Source organism: Oncorhynchus mykiss, chromosome 22 (assembly GCF_057628025.1).
Source record: "Oncorhynchus mykiss isolate SJ-2025 chromosome 22, ASM5762802v1, whole genome shotgun sequence".
Classification (NCBI taxonomy): domain Eukaryota; kingdom Metazoa; phylum Chordata; class Actinopteri; order Salmoniformes; family Salmonidae; genus Oncorhynchus; species Oncorhynchus mykiss.
In genome coordinates, this window is record NC_143043.1 from 6,152,840 (window position 1) to 6,174,876 (window position 22,037).

The 22,037-nt window shown below is 42.2% G+C and overlaps 1 protein-coding gene and 1 long non-coding RNA gene across 4 annotated transcripts in view; one reads left to right on the forward strand and one right to left on the reverse strand.

Moving 5' to 3' along the window:
* Positions 1-22,037, forward strand: part of upf3a (UPF3A regulator of nonsense mediated mRNA decay) — a 36,192-nt gene that overhangs the window by 8,155 nt on the left and 6,000 nt on the right. The window contains exons 3-11 of one of the 3 annotated variants that reach the window (XM_021578645.3): positions 2,062-2,168; positions 2,872-2,978; positions 3,862-3,960; positions 10,779-10,889; positions 10,987-11,042; positions 11,147-11,305; positions 14,522-14,655; positions 17,051-17,361; positions 17,932-18,009. In XM_021578645.3, coding sequence (XP_021434320.3) covers positions 2,062-2,168; positions 2,872-2,978; positions 3,862-3,960; positions 10,779-10,889; positions 10,987-11,042; positions 11,147-11,305; positions 14,522-14,655; positions 17,051-17,361; positions 17,932-18,009 — 1,162 coding nt within the window. The remainder of the gene's footprint in view (positions 1-2,061; positions 2,169-2,871; positions 2,979-3,861; positions 3,961-10,778; positions 10,890-10,986; positions 11,043-11,146; positions 11,306-14,521; positions 14,656-17,050; positions 17,362-17,931; positions 18,010-22,037) is intronic. The other 2 variants (XM_021578642.3, XM_021578643.3) reach the window with 2 other exon arrangements.
* LOC149972768 (uncharacterized) lies at positions 419-6,842 on the reverse strand. The gene is made up of 3 exons (XR_016490467.1): positions 6,704-6,842; positions 4,352-4,440; positions 419-543 (listed from the first exon to the last, which is right to left on the reverse strand). It is a non-coding gene; the product is annotated as an uncharacterized LOC149972768 (long non-coding RNA).

The following is a 22,037-nucleotide window of genomic DNA, read 5'->3' on the forward strand; positions in this document are numbered from 1 at the left end:
CCACCCCAGTGTTACCAATATTTATATTTTAAATCATTGTTTCATTCACTTCTCTTTTGGGCCTGTGCTGTTGGAGCTCGTAGTTTACGAATAGCACTGTACTCTGCAAATACATCTAATCTAATATACAAATATCTAGCTACAACCAGGTCTGCCCTGAGTACAGTCGTGGCCAAAAGTTTTGAGAATGACACAAATATTAATTATCACAAAGTCTGCTGCCTCAGTTTGTATGATGGCAATTTGCATATACTCCAATGTTATGAAGAGTGATCAGATGAATTTCAATTAATTGCAAAGTCCCTCTTTGACATGCAAATGAACTGAATCCCCCAAAAACATTTCCACTGTATTTCAGCCCTGCCACAAAAGGACCAGCTGACATCATGTCAGTGATTCTCTCGTTAACACAGGTGTGAGTGTTGACGAGGACAAGGCTGGAGATCACTCTGTCATGCTGATTGAGTTCGAATAATAGACTGGAAGCTTCAAAAGGAGGGTGGTGCTTGGAATCATTGTTCTTCCTCTGTCAACCATGGTTACCTGTAAGGAAACACGTGCCGTCATCATTGCTTTGCACAAATAGGGCTTCAAAGGCAAAGATATTGCTGCCAGTAAGATTGCACCTAAATCAACTATTTATCGGATCATCAAGGGGCACCACCAGTACAGAGCTTGCTCAGGAATGGCAGCAGGCAGGTGTGATTGCATCTACACGCACAGTGAGGCAAAGACTTTTGGAGGATGGCCTGGTGTCAATAAGGGCAGCAAAGAAGCCACTTCTCTCCAGGAAAAACATCAGGGACAGACTGATATTCTGCAAAAGGTAGAGCGATTGGACTGCTGAGGACTGGGCTAAAGTCATTTTCTCTGAATCCCGTTTCCGATTGTTTGGTGCATCCGGAAAATAGCTTATCCTGGAGAAGACAAGGTGAACTCTACCATCAGTCCTGTGTCATGCCAACAGTAACGCATCATGTGACCATTCATGTGTGGGGTTGCTTCTCAGCCAAGGGAGTGGGCGCACTCACAATTTTGCCTAAGAACACAGCCATGAATAAAGAATGGTACCTACACACAGTTTGGTGACAAAACAATGTATTTTCCAGCATGATGGAGCACCTTGCCATAAGGAAAAAGTGATAACTAAGTGGCTTGGGGAACAAAACATCGATATTTTGGATCCATGGCCAGGAAACTCCCCAGACCTTAATCCCATTGAGAACTTCTAGTCAATCCTCAAGAGGCGAGTGGACAAACAAAACCCCACAAATTCTGACAAACTCTAAGCATTGATTATGCAAGAATGGGCTGCCATCATCACCAGAAGTTAATTGACAGCATGCCAGGGCAGATTGCAGAGGTCTTGAAAAAGAAGGGTCAACACTGCAAATATTGACTCTTTGCATCAACTTCATGGAATTTTCAAAAGCCTTTGACACTTATGAAATGCTTGTAATTATACTTCAGTATTCCATAGCAACACAAATATTTAAAGACACTGAAGCAGTGAAGCAGCAAACTTTGTGGAAATTAATATTTGTGTCATTCTCAAAACTTTTGGCCACGACCGTACAGTCTTGATTTACATTTATGTGACGCTGCTAACGCAGCGGGCTTAAAAGAAACAGAACCCCTGTTCTGATAGTTTTAACCTGATTGGCTGATTGTGATACACAATATCCAGGATTAGTATTTAGCCTCTATCATGGTGGTGGAAAATGGTGTGTCATAAGGAAAGTGCACATATTTTCCCCGTTTTTTTTCTGGTTTATCGCCATTAAGTTGAGGAAATCAAAGCCTATGCAGCCTAAATGTATACATATTTTTTTAGGTACGAACGATCCAATAGGGATACAAATGTATTGCCGACCTGCATACAATGCATTTGGATGGTAAGATGACTAAACTCAATATTGCTGTCTGCCGGCCTTTGGGCTATGATAAAGAAGACATTCCAACTTTGCTCATGACCTTGAATGTCTTTGATGTCTTGGCAATTGTTGTGTAATTTCAACCCACTATTCTGTGTTTGTGCATTTATGTCCTTCTCGGTTCCAGGTAGTAATAAGGCGACTTCCACCCAACCTGTCCAAGGACCAGCTGGAAGAACAGCTCAGTCCTCTTCCATCCTATGACTACTTTGAGTTTTTCCCTGCTGATCAAAGGTGAATATTTAGAACATTTAATGCAATGACACCATGTGTTGGGACAGAGTGCCTACCAGGGGCAGATTGGGACCCCACACCGGTCCATTTCTTTCTTCGAGGCCTCTGCATAGAGGGTGTTCTTTAATGGAAGCCTCTCCAACAAAATCCAGGTAGAATCAGGAAATCCCCAGGGCAGCTGTCTAGGCCCCTAACTTTTTTTGAGTAGCTTTGAGTAGCTGCTGCCTTGGCAATGGGGAGCCATAATAAATATAAAATACACCTGCCCATTTTTGTCCCCCTTTGAGGCCCGTCATTAACCGGCTAATTATCAAAAAACCCAAGTTAGACGGGCCCACTAAGCTAAAATGGACCTGCCCATCTGGCATTTGCCCGAAATGCCAGATTGGCAGCACAGATCAGTGTTTTTCTCAGATTCATGCTGCATTGTGATATTGACATTCCCAACCTATCAAACAATTGACTTCACCTAACCTCTGCTGTTGAAACCTATTCAGCTTGAGTGGATAAATTCAAAATGATCTGGCCAAAACAAAGAAAGGATGCTAGCACAGCCATCTAATTATTAGGCTACCACCTAAAAGCAGGGACTGGAGAAGAGAATGTCATCATCATGCCTATGGAGTCACCCTATTATGCCCACACTCTAGATAGGCTCCTCTCGTGGAATGAGTTTCTAAGATAACCTGCTCATTTCCCGCAGCCTCTATCCACACCTGTTCTCCAGAGTTTACATTAACTTCAGAAACCCCGAAGACATCCTGCTCTTCAGAGACCGCTTTGATGGCTATGTTTTCATTGATAACAAAGGTACCTTTTTCACATAGACCTACAATATAAACGTCATGGGGCAGTTTCCCAGACACACCAGTCTAGTCTTGGACTAAAATGAATTTTTGATGGAGATTCTCTATTGGGCTTGCTTTTTAGTACAGGACTAGGCTTAATATGTGTCCTGGAAACCTCTCCTAAATATTCCTTATTACCAATGTGTTAGTGCTTAGCAGTTAGTGTTTACACAATGTTAGAATGTTTTTCAGCACATGAAAGTAGGTGGTGGTATAGTGCTATATATACACTGAACAAAAATATAAACGCTGCATGCAACAATTTCAACAGCTTCCAGTGTATTCAAATTGCATTCAAATTGTGCATTCAAATTGCCATTGATAAAATTGTGTTCATTGTTCATAGCTTATGCCTGCCCATACCATAACCCCACCGCTACCATGGGGCACTCTGTTCACAACATTGACATCAGCAAACCACTCGTCCACAGGACGCCATCTGCCCGGTACAGTTGAAACAAACAGAGATGTAAACACATTTTTGCAAAACATTTGAGAGAAATAAGCTTTTTGTCTATGGAATATTTTATTTCAGCTCATAAAACATGGGACACTTTGCATGTTGCGTTGATATTTTTGTTCAGTATATAATTCTATAAATATGTTAGGCTATGTGTTTTAGCATCCCCAACGGTCAGTGTTCAGTGTTTTGTTGTGATGCTCCATGGGATTTTGTTTATGGTGACAAACAATGATGGCTCTCTCTCTCTGTAGGTGTGTGTGCTCTAATCTTTCATAAGACAAGAGGGTTATCCTTGTACAGCCACAGGTGCCATGGTAATGGTTTGATCTGTGTGTCAGGTGTTGTCTAATGATTATCTGTCTCTATGTCAATATTTGCTCAGGCCAGGAGTACCCAGCTGTGGTAGAGTTTGCCCCCTTTCAGAAAGTCTCCAAGAAGAAGCTCAAAAAGAAAGATTCCAAAGCTGGAAGCATTGAAGAAGGTAGGTGCTGGACTTGTCTCCAATCCGAAACTATCCAGACATACAGCTTGGATACCTGATTGTTTCTGCATTCATTGTCAAAAGACGTTGGGACAGACAGACAGAGACTGGCACCCAAGCTTCCTTTTAAATGTATAGTATGTGTTTTCAGACCCCTCATTGTACTTCATGCATTGATTCAGCATCTGCTGAATAACACAAATATAAAATATAGGTTGTGGATATGGATACAGAGTTTTCGTCCACGCCCCACCCATCCGGAAATCTCTTTCTCAAACCTAAGGATCGAGATCACGTTCTGCGCATGTGATATTTTACGCACAAATTCGTTTTTCTAACATAGCTGCTGCTCTCACACTCCTCCTTCCTTTACATTTTGCTCTTTACTCACCTTCTGAACCTGTGACATGGTGAGGTTGGAATCCGGTGCAGAGAAGAGACCAGATGAGGAATCAGTGGTAAAGGATAAACAATACTTTCCTGAGAAAGAGTAACAGAAGGATCACAGTAACACTGGGAAACCAACAAACACTAAGTCTCGAAAACTCACTCAGGAGACAAACACACATGGAACACAATTCAAGCTTCAGCAAAGAACAACAGAAAACACACCTGTCGTTAATGTCTCTAGGACAGTTTCTGCCACCCTCTGGTGACAAGTGGAACCATGACAGTACCCCCCTTCTAGAAGCGGCCCCAGCTGCGGAGCCAGGGCGACCACCAGGGAGTTGGTTGAAGTCCGGAACGAGTCTCGGATCCAGGATGTCTCGGGCAGGCACCCACGCCGCTTCTCGGGGCCGTAGCCCTCCCAATCCACCAGGTACTGCAGGGTACCTCGGATCCGATGAGCCTCAAACAGACACCGGACAGTGTAGACCGGGCTACCATCGATAAGTCGAGGGGGCGGAGGGGCAGGTGTGGGGGAAGAGAAGGGACTGTTCCTTCCAGCTTGAGATGGGAGACATGGAAGGATGGACAGACCCTCATAGACCTGGGAAGCTGGGGACGATAGGTGACCGGGTTGAAGCAACTCAGGATCTATGTAGCGTAGAGCGAGCTTCCACGGGTGCACCCTGAAGGGAAGATCATTGGTGGACAACCACACTCGTTGACCCGGTCGGAGGAGCCGAAGAGGCCTTTGGTGCCAGTTTTCCTGGTGTTGGTGTTGGGCAGATGAGCTAGGAAGATCGCGCTCTGATCCAGGTGCGGCGACATCGTCGAATGAATGCCTCGCCTGATGGAACCCCCGCTCCGGGCTCTTGTTCACCTAAACCGTCACAAATGACGACAGTCCAGCTCGGTACTGTGTTGTGAGCATACTCCGCCCAGACGAGGAACTTGCTCCAGTTGCTGGCCTGGGTGAAGACGAAACAGTGGAGGAACTTCTCCAGCTCCTGGTTGGCCCACTCAGTTTGCCCATTTGACTGTGGGTGGAACTCCGAGGAGAGACTCACCAACGCCCCCAACAGGGAGCAGAAGGCTTTCCAATACCATCCGACGAACTGTTCCAGAAGGGTCTTGGAGAAGATCAGGATGTCATCGAGGTAAACAAAGAAGAACCGATTAAACATATCCCTATGAGTGTCATTAACCAATGCTTGGAAGTCTGCCGGTGAGTTTGATAATCCGAATGGCATGACTAAATACTCATAGTGGCCACTAGGGGTAATAAAGACAGTTTTCCATTCATCTCCCTCTCTGATTCTCACCAGAATGTAAGTGTTGCGATGTCCAGTTTGGTGAAGAATTGGGTGTTGAGGAGCCAATAAAACCTGCCTCCCAGCAACTCCCGGATGTAATTGTCCATGACTGCAGCTTCAGGGATTGAGAGGGAGTAAAGACGGTCCCAGGGAAGGGTGGAGCTGGGTAGGCGTTCTACGGCCCAGTCGTATGGACGATGAGGAGGGAGGGTGGCGACTTGCCTCTTACTGAAGGCCTTCTGGAGGTTGAAGTATTCGGGAGGGAGAGCAGAGTAATCTTGGTCTTCACTGGATGCAGGGGGACGCGGTGAGGCTCTAGGTGGGACAGTTCTTACCCCAATCTAGAATGTGTCCCGTGGAACAGGAGAGTAGTGGGTTATGTAGCACTAGCCAGGGGTACCCTAGGAGGGCTTGAATCTGCAGAGGGATGGGACATTTCACGAAGGGGATTGGTAATTCTCTGGCGAAGTCTTGATTAATGCAATTATCTGCGGCCCGGAGTCCACGAAGGCTTGAATTTGGTGCTGACGGTTGTCCCAGTGGAGGGTTGCAGGTAGTGACAGACTGTGGCTGGGTAGCCGGGAGGTAACTGCACAGCTCGTCAGGGTCTCCCTTGTACTGGCGAGCCCTGGTATTTCCCGTCTGCTCTGGGTATGTAGCACACCTTCCTCTGCAACACTGGTTGACAAACTTTTTATAGACCCTTACTCCTTCAAACACTCAACCTCCAGCTACGTACTCCCTCTAGCATCAGGGTCAGCGCACTCTCAAATGTTGTTTTTTTGCCATCATCGTAAGCCTGCCACACACACACTATACAATACATTTATTAAACATAAAAATTAGTGTGAGTTTTTGTCACAACCCGGCTCGTGAGAAGTGACAAAGAGCTCTTATATGACCAGGGCACAAATAATAATAATAAAAAATGTTGCTCTTTATTTAGCCATCTTACATATAAAACCATTTTGTTCATTCAAAATTGTGAATAACTCAACACATTTTCACAAAAACAAGAAAAGCATTCAAATAAAATCATTTACCTTTGAAGAACTTCGGATGTTTTCAATGAGGAGACTCTCAGTTAGATAGAAAATGTTCAGTTTTTCCAAAAATATTATTTGTGTAGGAGAAATCGCTCCGTTTTGTTCATCACGTTTGGCTAAGAAAACCCCCAGAAAATTCAGTCATTACAACGCCAAACTTTTTTCCAAATTAGCTCCATAATATCGACAGAAACATGGCAAACGTTGTTTAGAATCAATCCTCAAGGTGTTTTTCACATATCTATTCGATAATCTATCAGTGGTCTTCTCATCAGAAGCAAACGGAAAAATACTGCAGCTGGAGATTACGCAATAATTGCAACGGATGACACCAAGCGACCACCTGGTAGATGTAGTCTCTTATGGTCAATCTTCCAATGATATGCCTACAAATACGACACAATGCTGTAGACACCTTGGGGGAAACGTGGAAAATGTAAGCTGACTCCTAGCTCCTTCACAGCCATATAAGGAGTCATTGGCATGAGGCAGTTTAAACAAATGTGGCACTTCCTGATTGGATTTTTATCTGGGTTTCGCCTATAACATCAGTTCTGTGGCACTCACAGACAATATCTTTGCAGTTTTGGAAACGTCAGAGTGTTTCCTTTCCAAAGCTGTCAATTATATGCATAGTCGAGCATCTTTTCGTGACAAAATATCTCATATATCTATAAATATCTATAAAACGGGAACGTTTTTCATCCAAAAATTAAAATAGCGCCCCCTATATCCAAGAAGTTAACCACTGATTCCCCGTCTGGTCTCTTCTCTGCACCTGGGTCCAACCTCACCATGTCACAGCAAGCTTCAGCCAATAACATGGACCCAGCAGAGATCACCCAGATCAAGAATGTTGTAACCCACCAAGGAGCACTGCTGGGGAGGCAGCAAGAACAACTCTTCCAGATATCAGAAACCCTCCGGGCACTTACCGGCTCCCTCCAACCACAGTCCAACCGCAACACAGGAGGAGCCAATGCCCAAGTCTCATCACCCAGGGCTACAGGCGTCTCCATAGTTCCTTCAGAAACACTGCACTGGGAACCCAAGATCCCAGCCCCCTGAGCGGTATGACGGCCACCCAGGAGGACACAAGGGATTCCTCACCTCCTTCATCCACACCACGGGCCATGAACGCCTACATAATCTCTCTACTCTCGGGCAAGGCCCTGACGTGGGAACAGCAGCCACCATTCTGCAGGTCCATATTAGCCTTCACTGCGAAGAGTCTTCGACCACCCAGTCAGTGGACAAGAAGCGGCCAGCCGACTGTTCAACATCCGTCAAGGGTTCAGACCAGTGGCTGACTTGAGTTCCGCATCCTCGCCACCGAGAGTGGGTGGAATACGGAGGCGCTGGTACCGCTTTCCACCAGGGGGGTTGTCTAACGCCATCAGAGGGTAAATGGGCAAGACAAAAGAGTTAAGTGCCTTTGAACAGGGTATGGTAGTAGGCTGGGTGGGTAAGGTGTTCTTAATGCTTTGTACATTCAGTGTATGCTGCTGTATAGTGGCAAGAGTAAATAACTGCATGTATCTTAGCAGCTAAAAGGAGCATGAAATCGCTAGACTGCCTGTTTGTATCAAGCTTATGTTTGTAATACTGACAACAAAGTTTGTATGAACATGTCAAGAATTTAGGCCTATTCTGTGTAAAACATGTAAATAGCTGCATGTAGCCTACTTCCCTCCTGCAAAAGGAACATGCTTACTTATTTACATTACTTACTTATGCTTACTGGGTTGGAATTTTATTTTATTTTTGTAGTTTGTTGGAAATTGCGCTTATGCTTAATAGCCAGGGTTGGGTAGGTTACTTTCTATATGTAATCCGTTACAAGTTACCTGTCCAAAACTGTCATCAGTAACCTAACTTTTAGATTACCCAAACTCAGTAACGTAATCAGATTACATTCAGTTACTTTTAGATGACTTTCCCATCAAGAGGCAGAAGAAGACAAAAATGTATGTTACCAATTGAACAACAACATTGCAGGATAAATAAATGTTAAAGTTTACAAAGCTGGCTGTATATGGATGTTAAATTGTACTTTATGGGTTGGTTGTGTCGGCTTCTTCGAACCCATCACTTTCTACTACAAATAATAATACGATTAAATGAGATATTTACATTAAAAACCAAAGTCTACCAGAATTCCAGTCATTTCAACTAAGGACTTATTAACCAGCCGTGCTCTGTTGTTTATGATTTTGTTGTCATGGAGGACTGATTGGGCTCATTGATTCGAGTTGAAAAATAAATGCTGCGCTCATGGAATGGCATGCTTTGAGCACTACTGAAAGTGCTATTTACATGTGAAAAAGGAATGCCATATGCGGCATTTGCTATAGGCCTATTGTTTACCTTTTTGTTGGTGGTGAAACGTTGATATTTTGATAATATGCAGCTGTTTAAAGGCCGAATCAATATATGAAACAATAACCAAATGGGGTGCCCCGCCTCTGTTTTGGTAAAAAGCTGAGGGATGGGTGTGGAGAAATGTAACCATACCTCATGATATCAAAATTATTGTTTTAACCTTGTTATGAGGCTATACAGTGTTTGTTTACATTTACCATGTTTTACAAACACTGGATAAGCTTATATGTTGGGTTCTCGTGGAGTGTGACAGTTGAACTAAGCTCATGAGGCATTTCTACGTTCTATTCTTCAAGAATCAATGGATGTGTATGTGTAATATATATAATTTTTAAATCCAAAAATGGATGTAGCAACTACAGATTGCCCCTGTAAGTCTATTACAAGTGTGCGAGTTTGAGCATGTGTCCATTAGGCCTATGGATTTTTTTATTTTATCAGCATGAATTAGATTGAGCAATAAAAGCCCCACTTTTATTCCATAGGCTGGGATCCGCACTATGCAGCTGTTGCAAGAGTGCATTTTTCACTGGCTGTCCTCTAGTTTAAAAAACAATGATTGATAGGCAGGGTAAAGTTCTTGAATTCAACCATTATTGGGTTCAAATACACATTTAGATTTGGGAACAGCCATCCAGAACAACCACAATCTGTAAGGTGCAAATAGCTAAATGAGAGAGCAGCAGTGTGATTCACATCAATGCCCTATGTAGATATCAATAATAAGTGATATCCGTATCGCCGTAGACTACACTACTACTGTCATCCTTACCTCCAAGCGTTTATTCAAGTTGGATAATCTTTGGATGCCAACAGCAGTCGCACCATTGGAAGACATAGCTTGAACTGTAGTCTACAAAAGCACATTCCTGCTCTTTTCCAGCGATCCATCAAACTCATTTGGTGTGTCATCAAAGTGGTCTCTGACTTGTGGTCAAACTTGCTCAGGTGGAACAAACTTGAACTTGCGTCTTTTTTCAATGCTGATTTGAATGTCATTGAGAAAACAGAGAAGTGTCAAATATGTTTTTTTTTCTCGCAAACATCCTTTCTGAATTTAAAAGTAATCCTCAAAGTAAATCAAATAAGAGTTTGTTCTTAAGTTCTTAACTGACTTGCCAAGTTAAATAAAGGTTAAATTAATAATTGTTTTTTAAAATATAGTTTTTCAAAAGTGTGTGTAATCTGATTACTATCTTTTTGCTGGTAATGTAACAGATTACTGTTAGTTTTTTGTAATCCCTTACATGTAACAGATTACATGTAATCCTTTACTCCTCAACCTTGTTAATAGCCTACTGAGGGAATGCAATAGTTCAAACAGTTTTTTTACAATATGATCAAGGAGCGGGGAGCGGCAGCGCAGCACTGAGCACAGTGGAGTTGGCACTCAGCTATGTAAAAATGCGCAGAAATATCTGTATTTTTATCTTGGGCAAATTGGGATACAGTGAAGGATAACCGTAACATACTTTTCTATACTTTTCTATTTTGTGAATAGAGATACGCAGCTATTATGTCAATCACCATTAGCGTGGCCCCACCCAATAACGTTACCGCCTGTCATCTTGAGCTTTTAAACTCAATCTTTACCCACATTTTTCTTTACCACTACATCCTTTTGTAACAAAGTGACTGATTTGACATCCTCCCTCTTCTTGACTCATCCTTACCCTTCTCCCCCTTGCAGACCCAGAGTACCGGCGGTTTCTGGAGAACTACTCCTGTGATGAGGAGAAGTCCATGGCTAACCCCGAAACCCTGCTGGGAGAGATAGAGGCCAAGACAAAGAAACTCATAGGTATTGGATCAGTCAGTCAGTCAGTCTGTCTGTCTATCAACCAATAAGTCAGGCAATCAATCAATCTGACTTTACATTATATCTGATTGAATTTCAGCCAAAAGAACAACACCTCTTCTGGAGTACATCAAGAATAAGAAACTTGAGAAGCACGTAAGAGTAATGTAACAGTGAGAAATAATGCATTACTGTTGCCCTTTGTGGACTCCTATCCAGATGTAGATCAACTCTCAAAATAAGATGTAATTTCTCTGTAGAGGATAAGAGAGGAGAAGAGAGAGGAGCGTCGACGCAGGGAGCTGGAGAAGAAACGGCAGAGGGAGGAGGAGAAGAGGAAACGGAGGGAGGAGGAGAGACGCAAACGCAAGGAGGCAGATAAACAGAAGAAACTATCGGAGAAGGAGATCAAGATCAAGGTGGTCACTGGTTTTGTTGACACAAAGTTAAAACCAAAGAACATTTGTGACCGACCCATTCGATTCTGTCTTATGTACTAACATTTTATATTGTGTTTTTTACATTGGATAAAAGTAGAGACACAGAGCTAGAAAATGATATATCATACACTACAGTTGAGGAACAATGGTTAACGTAATTCTGCTATGAAAGTTGATAAACTTGTAACCTCCCTTTTGAGAAAATGGCCCTTGAATGTTTTGGTACACCTAGTGGAGAGCTCAACTTTGTCTACACCCATTTAGCATCGTTCACACCCTCTAACCTTTAGCCCCACCCATCACTTTAAGGATTCACATGTGAGGCCATATACTAAACAACTAAAGATTTCAAGACTGAAGGTTGGTTTATCCTACCGGGTGTGTCGTAAATTTAATCTGGGGTGCCAGAGTGTGCTCAGAGTGCGCTCTGGGTATTCGTAAACTAAGAGCATTGCCAGATTGTCCGTTCATATATTCAGAGCTTTTCACTCTAACTCTAGCAGAGCTGGTTAGGCTTTTTTATGTTATCCGGAGAGTTAGTTACTGCAACTGTGCTGTTGGCAACAATTTAAATAAGTTTTTTTTTGCCAACATTTGCTGACACCGGCCATATTCAACAGGTGTTGAGTGTTCACAAATCGTCAGTTATTCTGCGCTCTGGCACACTCAGACGTGAGTGTTCTGAAATCGGAGTAGATAGCCAGAGCGAATTTACCAGCTGCGTCTATCGAGTGGCGTAGTGGTCTAAGGCAATTGGATACCATGAAATTGGGGAGAAAAGGGTATATAGAAAAATATATATATACACTGCTCAAAAAAATAAAGGGAACACTAAAATAACACATCGTAGATCTGAATGAATGAAATATTCTTATTAAATACTTTTTTCTTTACATAGTTGAATGTGCTGACAACAAAATCACACAAAAATTATCAATGGAAATCAAATTTATCAACCCATGGAGGTCTGGATTTGGAGTCACACTCAAAATTAAAGTGGAAAACCACACTACAGGCTGATCCAACTTTGATGTAATGTCCTTAAAACAGGTTAAAATGAGGCTCAGTAGTGTGTGTGGCCTCCACGTGCCTGTATGACCTCCCTACAATGCCTGGGCATGCTCCTGATGAGGTGGCGGATGGTCTCCTGAGGGATCTCCTCCCAGACCTGGACTAAAGCATCCGCCAACTCCTGGACAGTCTGTGGTGCAACGTGGCGTTGGTGGATGGAGCGAGACATGATGTCCCAGATGTGCTCAATTGGATTCAGGTCTGGGGAACGGGCGGGCCAGTCCATAGCATCAATGCCTTCCTCTTGCAGGAACTGCTGACACACTCCAGCCACATGAGGTCTAGCATTGTCTTGCATTAGGAGGAACCCAGGGCCAACCGCACCAGCATATGGTCTCACAAGGGGTCTGAGGATCTCATCTCGGTACCTAATGGCAGTCAGGCTACCTCTGGCGAGCACATGGAGGCCTGTGCGGCCCCCCAAAGAAATGCAACCCCACACCATGACTGACCCACCGCCAAACCGGTCATGCTGGAGGATGTTGCAGGCAGCAGAACGTTCTCCACGGCGTCTCCAGACTGTCGCGTCTGTCACATGTGCTCAGTGTGAACCTGCTTTCATCTGTGAAGAGCACAGGGCGCTAGTGGCGTATTTGCCAATCTTGGTGTTCTCTCAAATGCCAAACATCCTGCACGGTGTTGGGCTGTAAGCACAACCCCCACCTGTGGACGTCGGGCCCTCATAGCACCCTCATGGAGTCTGTTTCTGACCGTTTGAGCAGATACATGCACATTTGTGGCATGCTGGAGGTCATTTTGCAGGGCTCTGGCAGTGCTCCTCCTGCTCCTCCTTGCACAAAGGCTGAGCTAGCGGTCCTGCTGCTGGGTTGTTGCCCTCCTACGGGCTCCTCCACGTCTCCTGATGTACTGGCCTGTATCCTGGTAGCGCCTCCATGCTCTGGACACTACGCTGACAGACACAGCAAACATTCTTGCCACAGCTCGCATTGATGTGCCATCCTGGATGAGCTGCACTACCTGAGCCACTTGTGTGGGTTGTAGACTCCGTCTCATGCTACCACTAGTGTGAAAGCACCGCCAGCATTCAAAAGTGACCAAATCATCAGCCAGGAAGCATAGGAACTGAGAAGTGGTCTGTGGTGATCACCTGCAGAACCACTCCTTTATTGGGGCTGTCTTGCTAATTACCTATAATTTCCACCTGTTGTGTCTTCCATTTGCACAACAGCATGTGAAATTTATTGTCAATCAGTGTTGCTTCCTAAGTGGACAGTTTGATTTCACAGAAGTGTGATTGACTTGGAGTTACATTGTGTTGTTTAAGTGTTCCCTTTATTTTTTTGAGCAGTGTACAAAAAAATATATATATTTTAATAAATTGTTTGAAGATGTAATCCGGAGAAAGGTGTTTTATACAACAGCCTTCTCAGTGTTCTCTTTTTGACTCAGTCTGCATATTTGCAAACAAACGCCAGAATTTCCTCATCTCCTTAGCTATCATACTCTAATTCCACTGATTTCAAAACTCGGTCCTTCAGAAAGTGGAGAGCAACATTTATGTAGTTATATTATGTGATATCTTTCAAAAAAGACATCTTAGAAAGGAATATTTACCCATACTGACCAGCTCATGTTATAGACAGAAGCGTGCTACATGGCAGACCAATCTGAACTCCTCTCTTGGCATGTCCAACACACTCATTATCTCAGCCAATCATGGCTAGCTGGAAGGTTGCCAACTTTTTCTGTGGCTAAACCGACTTGGCTCGTGATTTAACAATTTTATTTGTATTTACAGATGGCATGCATGTTTTTTATTAAGGCATATGAAAGTCCACATGTTCCAGAAGGCATTTCTGCCAAAAAAAACACATTTAGATCAAAATAAAAAAATATATGTTCAAATGGGTCTCTAGTGGCGCACGACATCCACCTAGTTTTCAGGAACGTGTCCCGTTTTGAGTGGTATATGCACATTCACCAAATGAAAGCTTTTAGGAAGCTCTTTGTGAGCTGGATTTTGTTAGTCGTAACTATTAGTCAGATAGACAGTAATTTCGGTACCCAGAGTTAAGGCTGTGACCAGATTTTATAGTTAGTGACTGTTTTGTTAATAACTGTTGGTAGTTGTTGGGTACTAAGTGTGTTTTGGGCTTGCCTCAGCTCCTGAAGAAGAGTGACTGGGACGATGATGTGGACTCTGACAGGCTCAAGGACAAAGGAGACAGTGGGGACACAGAGAGGGCCAAGTGGGACAAACCCAGTGGACACATGAAGTCAAAGGAAATCAAGGACCCGTAAGGAGCTTTTAATGCACTATTCATGATATTTTTGTTTTATATCAGTCTCTGATGCTTTGTTTTTCTCAGTTATGAGAAACCCAAATTGAAGTTAGCTAGTGGTAAAGGACGAGATTTCTTCTATACTGTGAGTTTTCTATCCTTATCACAGTGGATGCCACATTTGGCTTTGACCAACCTGAAGCCTTTACAGCTTTGTGACAAAACCAATGTTTCTAGCCAAGGCCTGGTCATAAGCTGATACCACACCCCTCCAGTCTCATACCTAGGGCTGTTGCAGTGTTCTTATTAACGCCACACTGGCAGTCATGAGTCATGACCGCAGTAAAATTATACAGTGACTGTTGAGTCACGGTAATCTCCTTTTATGCACTCAGGTCATGTGTTGGTAGTACCCTAACGAACATTAGGTGGCTAATGGCCTGGTACTCAGGGGTCTATTGTCCCTTTAAACACTCTGACATCAATGCAAATGAAATTGAAAATCACATAACACTTATCATCAAAACAATGTCATGCTTTCAAAACTCACCCCACTGTGATGATACATTTGAAGAAAGAAGTTCAACAGCAGGTTGAAACTGAGTGAAAAACATGGTCGGTCATTGCGGATGTTGTTTCAAAGCCTAACAAAATGGACAACGCCTTCTAAGGTGATGATTAATTCAAAACAACCACATGCATATTAGAGCTTATTCATATGCATAAGAGGCCAAGCTCGGGAAAAAACCCTGAATGAAAATAATGATTGTGCTTTTATACAATACATAGCCTACTGCATATTACGCATGGCAGAAGAACATACAACTAAACTGATTTAATGTGTCTTTGGTACATAATTGGTCTAGCCTTTAGGCCTACTCCAAAATTAAACACATTGTATTATTATGCAAACTGGATGGTCTGGGTTACCTCATGCTACACTCCAAAATGTATATCCAGGAGTCTAGGAGAGAATGTATACCCCTAGGCGATGTTGTTGGTTCATTGATTGTGCAGGGGGTCTTACAGTTGTGGTAAATTTGTATATGATTTTGAATAGCCTAGTAATAGGGATTTTTTTTTTTTTCATAATTAATAGGCTGACATATTAACGTTACCTTTAGCTACAAAATATCTCACCACCAGTCGTTTCCATCTGCTCCTCTCGTTTATTCCTTTCTCAAGCGTGCAGAGGGGATGACAACAGTTCAGTGAAATATGTGTTGTTGTGAAAACATGTTACTATCATTGTTACCGACAGATTTCATTTGGTTTTCCAAATGAAGCATTGGGTAGCTGCAGGAATAGAGTTTGAGCCTGTGGCATCCAGAAAATCGCCCGTTGTGTAGCGAGTGAATGATCCTCAAACAGTGGTTGATATGTGGAGTGAAATAAGGGTTCTTGTATTTATTTCTCAGCTGCTCATATTACGCCTAGCTCCACTACAAAACCCAATTAACCAAGTAGCCTATCCGGCGTAACTGAAAAACGGACAGGGGGGAAAACGCGTGGCCACTTTTCGCTATTGGAGTGTGGATGACGTGTTTTCCCCCCTGTCCCTGCTCAATGGGCCATTCTAAAATTGAGACTAATTTGACATATTAGTAAAGACCAGATTCAATTGAGAATAGTCTGATGGGTGAAAATATGATCACTTGATGAGAGAACAGTTGTGCAGCCTGAGGCGAGGAACAGAGAGCAAGCTTTTTCTGCGACTTTCTCAAATCATCAATATCCTGTAGTCGCATCATGCACCCCATATGTTTTTTGATTTCTATGACATTCTAAGGTAAGTATCATTCACAACTAAAGTTGCCAACTAACTCTAAATGTAATGTATAGGACCACTTTTACACTCAACATAGCCACAACATATGCACACTTTCTCCGGAATGGGAAAAATCTCCTTTCTATTTCTGTCACATTCTGACCTGTATTTCCTTTGTTTTGTCTTTATTTTGTATGGTCAGGGCGTGAGTTGGGGTGGGCAGTCTGTTTGGTTTCTGTTTCGGCCTAGTATGGTTCTCAATCAGAGGCAGGTGTCGTTAGTTGTCTCTGATTGAGAATCACACTTAGGTAGCCTGGGTTTCACTGTTGGTTTGTGGGTGTTTGTTTCCGTGTCAGTGTTTGTCGCCACACAGTACTGTTTCGGTTTCATTTCATGTTCACGTTTATTGTTTTGTTTTTTCATAGTGTTCAGTTTATTTATTAAAGTAATCATCATGAACACTTACCACGCTGCATCTTGGTCCGATCCTTACTCTTCTTCAGACGAAGAGGAGATCTGCCGTTACAATTTCATTCAGCTAAGTTCAGGCTTTTGCATGACAATAACCAGCTGACAAAATGTAATGACCGTCACAGCCCTAGTCATAACCAGTCTAACTGTGCTTCCCTTTCCTGCCACTAGGGGTCAGATGGAGAGCGATAAGGAGCAGAGGGAGCACGGCCGCAGGCAGAGAGACAAAGACCACAGAGGAAGAGACGAGGAGAGGAAACGACAGCGCCACCACTACGAGTTCGACAAGTCCATGCGGTGCAAGGAGGATACCAAGTGGGGTAAAGGCTACTGCCAGGACCGGGCAAAGAAAGATGGCCAATACCTCAGCTCCTACTCCTACGACACGTGCGACAAGGTGGGCAAGGAGGTCAGAGAGGACATTGGCGGTAGCAGGAAGGACCGCGTCCGGAACAAGGTGAGCGACAAGGTGAGCAAGAGAGGTAGGTTGTTGTTTTGTGGTTGATTTTTATTTAAAGAACAATGATAATATAAGTAGGTTACACCTTTATTATTGTGTAATTATTCCTGAAAGTACAATATAACAAGTATTGTTGCATGGTTTGAGTCCTTTGGAATTCTTTGAGGATTTCAACCAGTCGTTAAACCGATTTTTTAAAAATATTTTCAAGTAAAGGTTGTTTTATGTCGTTGTGATATATTCTGTTTTTTTACGGTACAACCCTACCTCACACATTTCCAGCTGCTTGTCACACTGCTTGTACAACCTAGTCTGTGTTTCATCAGCTGTGCAAACAGACAGTGCTATACTGTTGCAGGGAAGTGGAGACATGTATATTTCAATATAACTTTATTGTCCACGAGATGAAAGATTTACAAGCTAAAGATGATCAAAGGTACAGTCATCATACATTGTGTTAAAAACAGTGAGAATTGCAGTACATGTGCACTACACATAATAACACACATACATACAAACTCACATGTATAAATACCTTGACATAGGACATATTTGTATGTAACCCCCATTGATCCAGGCCTGTGTCTCTCAGTCTGTGTTAGCCTATCAGGACAGAAGGACGTCCCAGTCAGAGGGGCCACACCAGATACGAGGGGCTCTGCCAAACAAGGTATAGTCAGCTAGCCTTTCTACATTGGGGATGAGGAGGGGCACACAAGGTAGTGGGATGGTGCACCAAAGTATAGATGTATAGCTACTCTTCTACCCTTTGGTCCTTTCTACATAGGTGGCATATTTGAAAATCTGCTAGTACACCTAGTTTTTTTATAGTGAGTGAGGTTACTAGTCTTACTAGTAGCCTTTCTATTGTTAGATCGTACCACAAAAAAAGTGTGTTTTGCGTCCCTTTGACATTTTAAGTAGAAATTGTGCACCAATTTGAACTTTAAAAAGCCAATTATATTAAATTAAGTTACTTTTAATAAAAACCACATGGAAAATTCAGTAAATCTGATTTTTAATATGAATGAAGACTTGCTAAAGTGCCAAAATTCTGAATTTTGACCTTTCCCTCTGTGCATCCTGTTACTTCTAGGAACATTGTAACCCGCTTAACCCCAAAATGTCCCTCGTTTTAAGGTCAACCCTTTTATGTGAACTGAACTGTTGTTTTAATATGGCCAAACTATTCCTTTAAACATTTTGTAAAAATTCCATAGAAACATTGAACAGATAATTGTCGAATCGTAGTGTAAAAGCAGGTGAGCTGGTTCTACTCTTTTTGGCCATTTTCTAGTGTTTTGTGGTGGAAATCTGAGTGGGACGAACAAAACACATCACCCCTGTTACCCATACATCGGAAGACAGGCTACAAATGTTTTAACAAATTTCAATTGTTTTGTGAAGCTTGCATTTAGTCAATTGCCCCTCCCTGTTGCACACAACAAGCTTCCATTACCCCTGTCACAAGGGGATTTATGGCTGATTTAAGATTAAATCATGAACCCTGTTACAATCAACCCTGTTACTTTATTTGGTCCTTAATAAACACTTGCTATAGTATTTTTCTTGAGATGGTAAAACATGTTTTTATTAAGTTGAACGTGTGCTCTTTATGGAAATGTTGAAATTAGGAGATTTTTTTTTTCTTTTACCCAGGTACACTACCCGGCTTTACTACTGAAATAAGTGAAGGCATCCCACCGCATCTTTTGGAGGCTCCATTTTCAATGACATAAAGATAAATGAATATACATTGAGTGTACAAAACATTAAAAACACCTTCCTAATATTGAGTTGAACCCCCCATTTTGCCCCCAGAACAACCTCAATTTAGCGGGGCATGGACTCTACAAGGAGTCGAAAGCAGTCCACAGCGATGGTGGCCCATGTTGACTCCAATGCTTCCCACAGTTGTGTCAAGTTGGCTGGAGATCCTTTGGGTGGTGGACCATTCTTGATACACACGGAAAACTGTTGAGCGTGTAAAACCCAGCAGCGTTGCAGTTCTTGACACAAACCGGTGCCCCTGGCACCTACTACCATACCCTGTAACTCTTGCCCATTCACCCTCTGAATGGCACCCTTACACCCTCTGAATGGCACCCATACACAATCCATTTCTCAATTGTCTCAATGCTTAAAAATCCTTCTTTAACCTGTTTCCTCCCCTTCATCTACACTGATTGAAGTGGATTTATCAAGTGACATCAATAAGGGATCATATCTTTCACCTGGATTCACCTCGTTAGTTTGTCATGGAAAGAGCCGGTGTTCTTAATGTTTTGTACACTCAGTGTAGACAGTTCCATTCTCAAAGATTAAAATAAATATATTGTACTATACAGAACTAGCACAAAAAAACAATGGCCTCTTACGGTAAACTCCGAGACAGGTTGCATTTTATTTTTGTCCCCTTTCAGTACAGTTGGCATCAAATCACTTGCTGATAATGTTACATAAAACTTTTCAAGGGTCTATAATTTTCATTAAACATAATCAAAGTTAATTAACATAGGCCCTAGATGCCTTTAAATTGCTCAACTTATAGGTATGGCCAATTTAGGCCTATTGTTTTACAATGTGTTATTGCGCTCCAAAGGGATAACTTGAAGTAACATGATGTGGGGAAATTGAATAATCAAAAATGAAAAATCTGTGACTATTTATCTGTCTATGTGGTTATGCAGTGCCTTCAGACAGTATTCACACCCCATGTATTTTTACACATTTTGTTGTGTTACAGCCTGAATTTGAAATAGATTACACACAATACCCCATAATGCCAAAGTGGAATTGTGTTTTTAAATATTTTTCTCTCTCAAATCAATGAAAAATGGAAAGATGAAATGTCTTGAGTGAATAAGTATTCAACCCCTTTGTTATGGCAAGCCTAAATAAGTTGAAATGTAAAAATGTGCTTAACGACTCACATAATACGTTGGACTCACTATGTGTGCAATAACAGCGTTTAACATTATTTTTGCATGACTACCTCATCTCTGTACATGTAATAATCTGCAAAGATCACTCAATTGAGAAGTGAAATTCAAACACAGATTCAACCACAAAGACCAGGGAGGTTTTCCAATGCCCTGCAAAGTAGGGCACCTATTGGTCGATGGGTAAAAAAAATAAAAAATAAAGACACTGAATATCCCTTTGAACATGGTGAAGTTATTAATTACACTTTGGATGGTGTATCAATACACCCAGTCACTACAAAGATTATAGCCATCCTTCCTAACCACTCAGCGATTTCACCATGAGGCCAATGGTGACATTAAAACTGTTTCCAAGTTTAATGGCTGTGATAGGAGAAACATTTGGATGGATCAACAACATTGTAGTTACTCCACAATACTAACCTAATTGACAGAATGACAGAACAAAAATATTCCAAAACATCCTGGTTGCAATAAGGCACTGAAGTACTGCAAGACATGTGGGAAAGCTATTTACTTTCTGTCCTGAATACAAAGTGTTATGTTTGGGGCAAATCCAATACAATACATTTCTGAGTACCACTCTCCATATTTTTAAGCATAGTGTTGGCTGCATCATGTTATGGGTATGCTTGTAATCGTTAAGGACTGGGGAGTTTTTCAGGATAAAAGAAAAATGGAATGGAGCTAAGCACAGACGAAATCCTATAGGAAATCATGGTTCAGTCTACTTTCCATGAGACACTGGGAGATGAATTCCACCTTTCAGCAGGACAATAACCTAAAACACAAAGAGTTGCTTATCAAGTGGACAGTGAATGTTCCTGAGTGGCCGAGTAACAGTTTTGACTTGAATCTACTTGAAAATCTATGGCAAGACCTGAAAATGGTTGTCTAGCAATGATCAACAACCAATTTGACAGAGCTTGAAGAATTTGGAGAATAATAATAGGCAAATGTTGCACAATCGAGATGTAGAAAGCTCTTAGAGACTTACCCAGAAACACTCACGGCTATAAACACTGCCAAAGGTGTTTCTAACACTATCCAGATCTGGAAAGCTCTTAGAGACTTAACCAGAAACACTCACGGCTATAAACACTGCCAAAGGTGTTTCTAACACTATCCAGATCTGGAAAGCTCTTAGAGACTTAACCAGAAACACTCACGGCTATAAACACTGCCAAAGGTGATTCTAACACTATCCAGGTGTAGAAAGCTCTTAGAGACTTAACCAGAAACACTCACGGCTATAAACACTGCCAAAGGTGTTTCTAACACTATCCAGATCTGGAAAGCTCTTAGAGACTTAACCAGAAACACTCACGGCTATAAACACTGCCAAAGGTGATTCTAACACAATCCAGATGTAGAAAGCTCTTAGAGACTTAACCAGAAACACTCACAGCTATAAACGCTGCCAAAGGTGTTTCTAACACTATCCAGATCTGGAAAGCTCTTAGAGACTTACCCAGAAACACTCACGGCTATAAACACTGCCAAAGGTGATTCTAACACTATCCAGGTGTAGAAAGCTCTTAGAGACTTACCCAGAAACACTCACAGCTATAAACGCTGCCAAAGGAGATTCTAACACTATCCAGATGTAGAAAGCTCTTAGAGACTTACCCAGAAACACTCACAGCTATAAACGCTGCCAAAGGAGATTCTAACACTATCCAGATGTAGAAAGCTCTTAGAGACTTACCCAGAAACACTCACACCTATAAACGCTGCCAAAGGTGATTCTAAC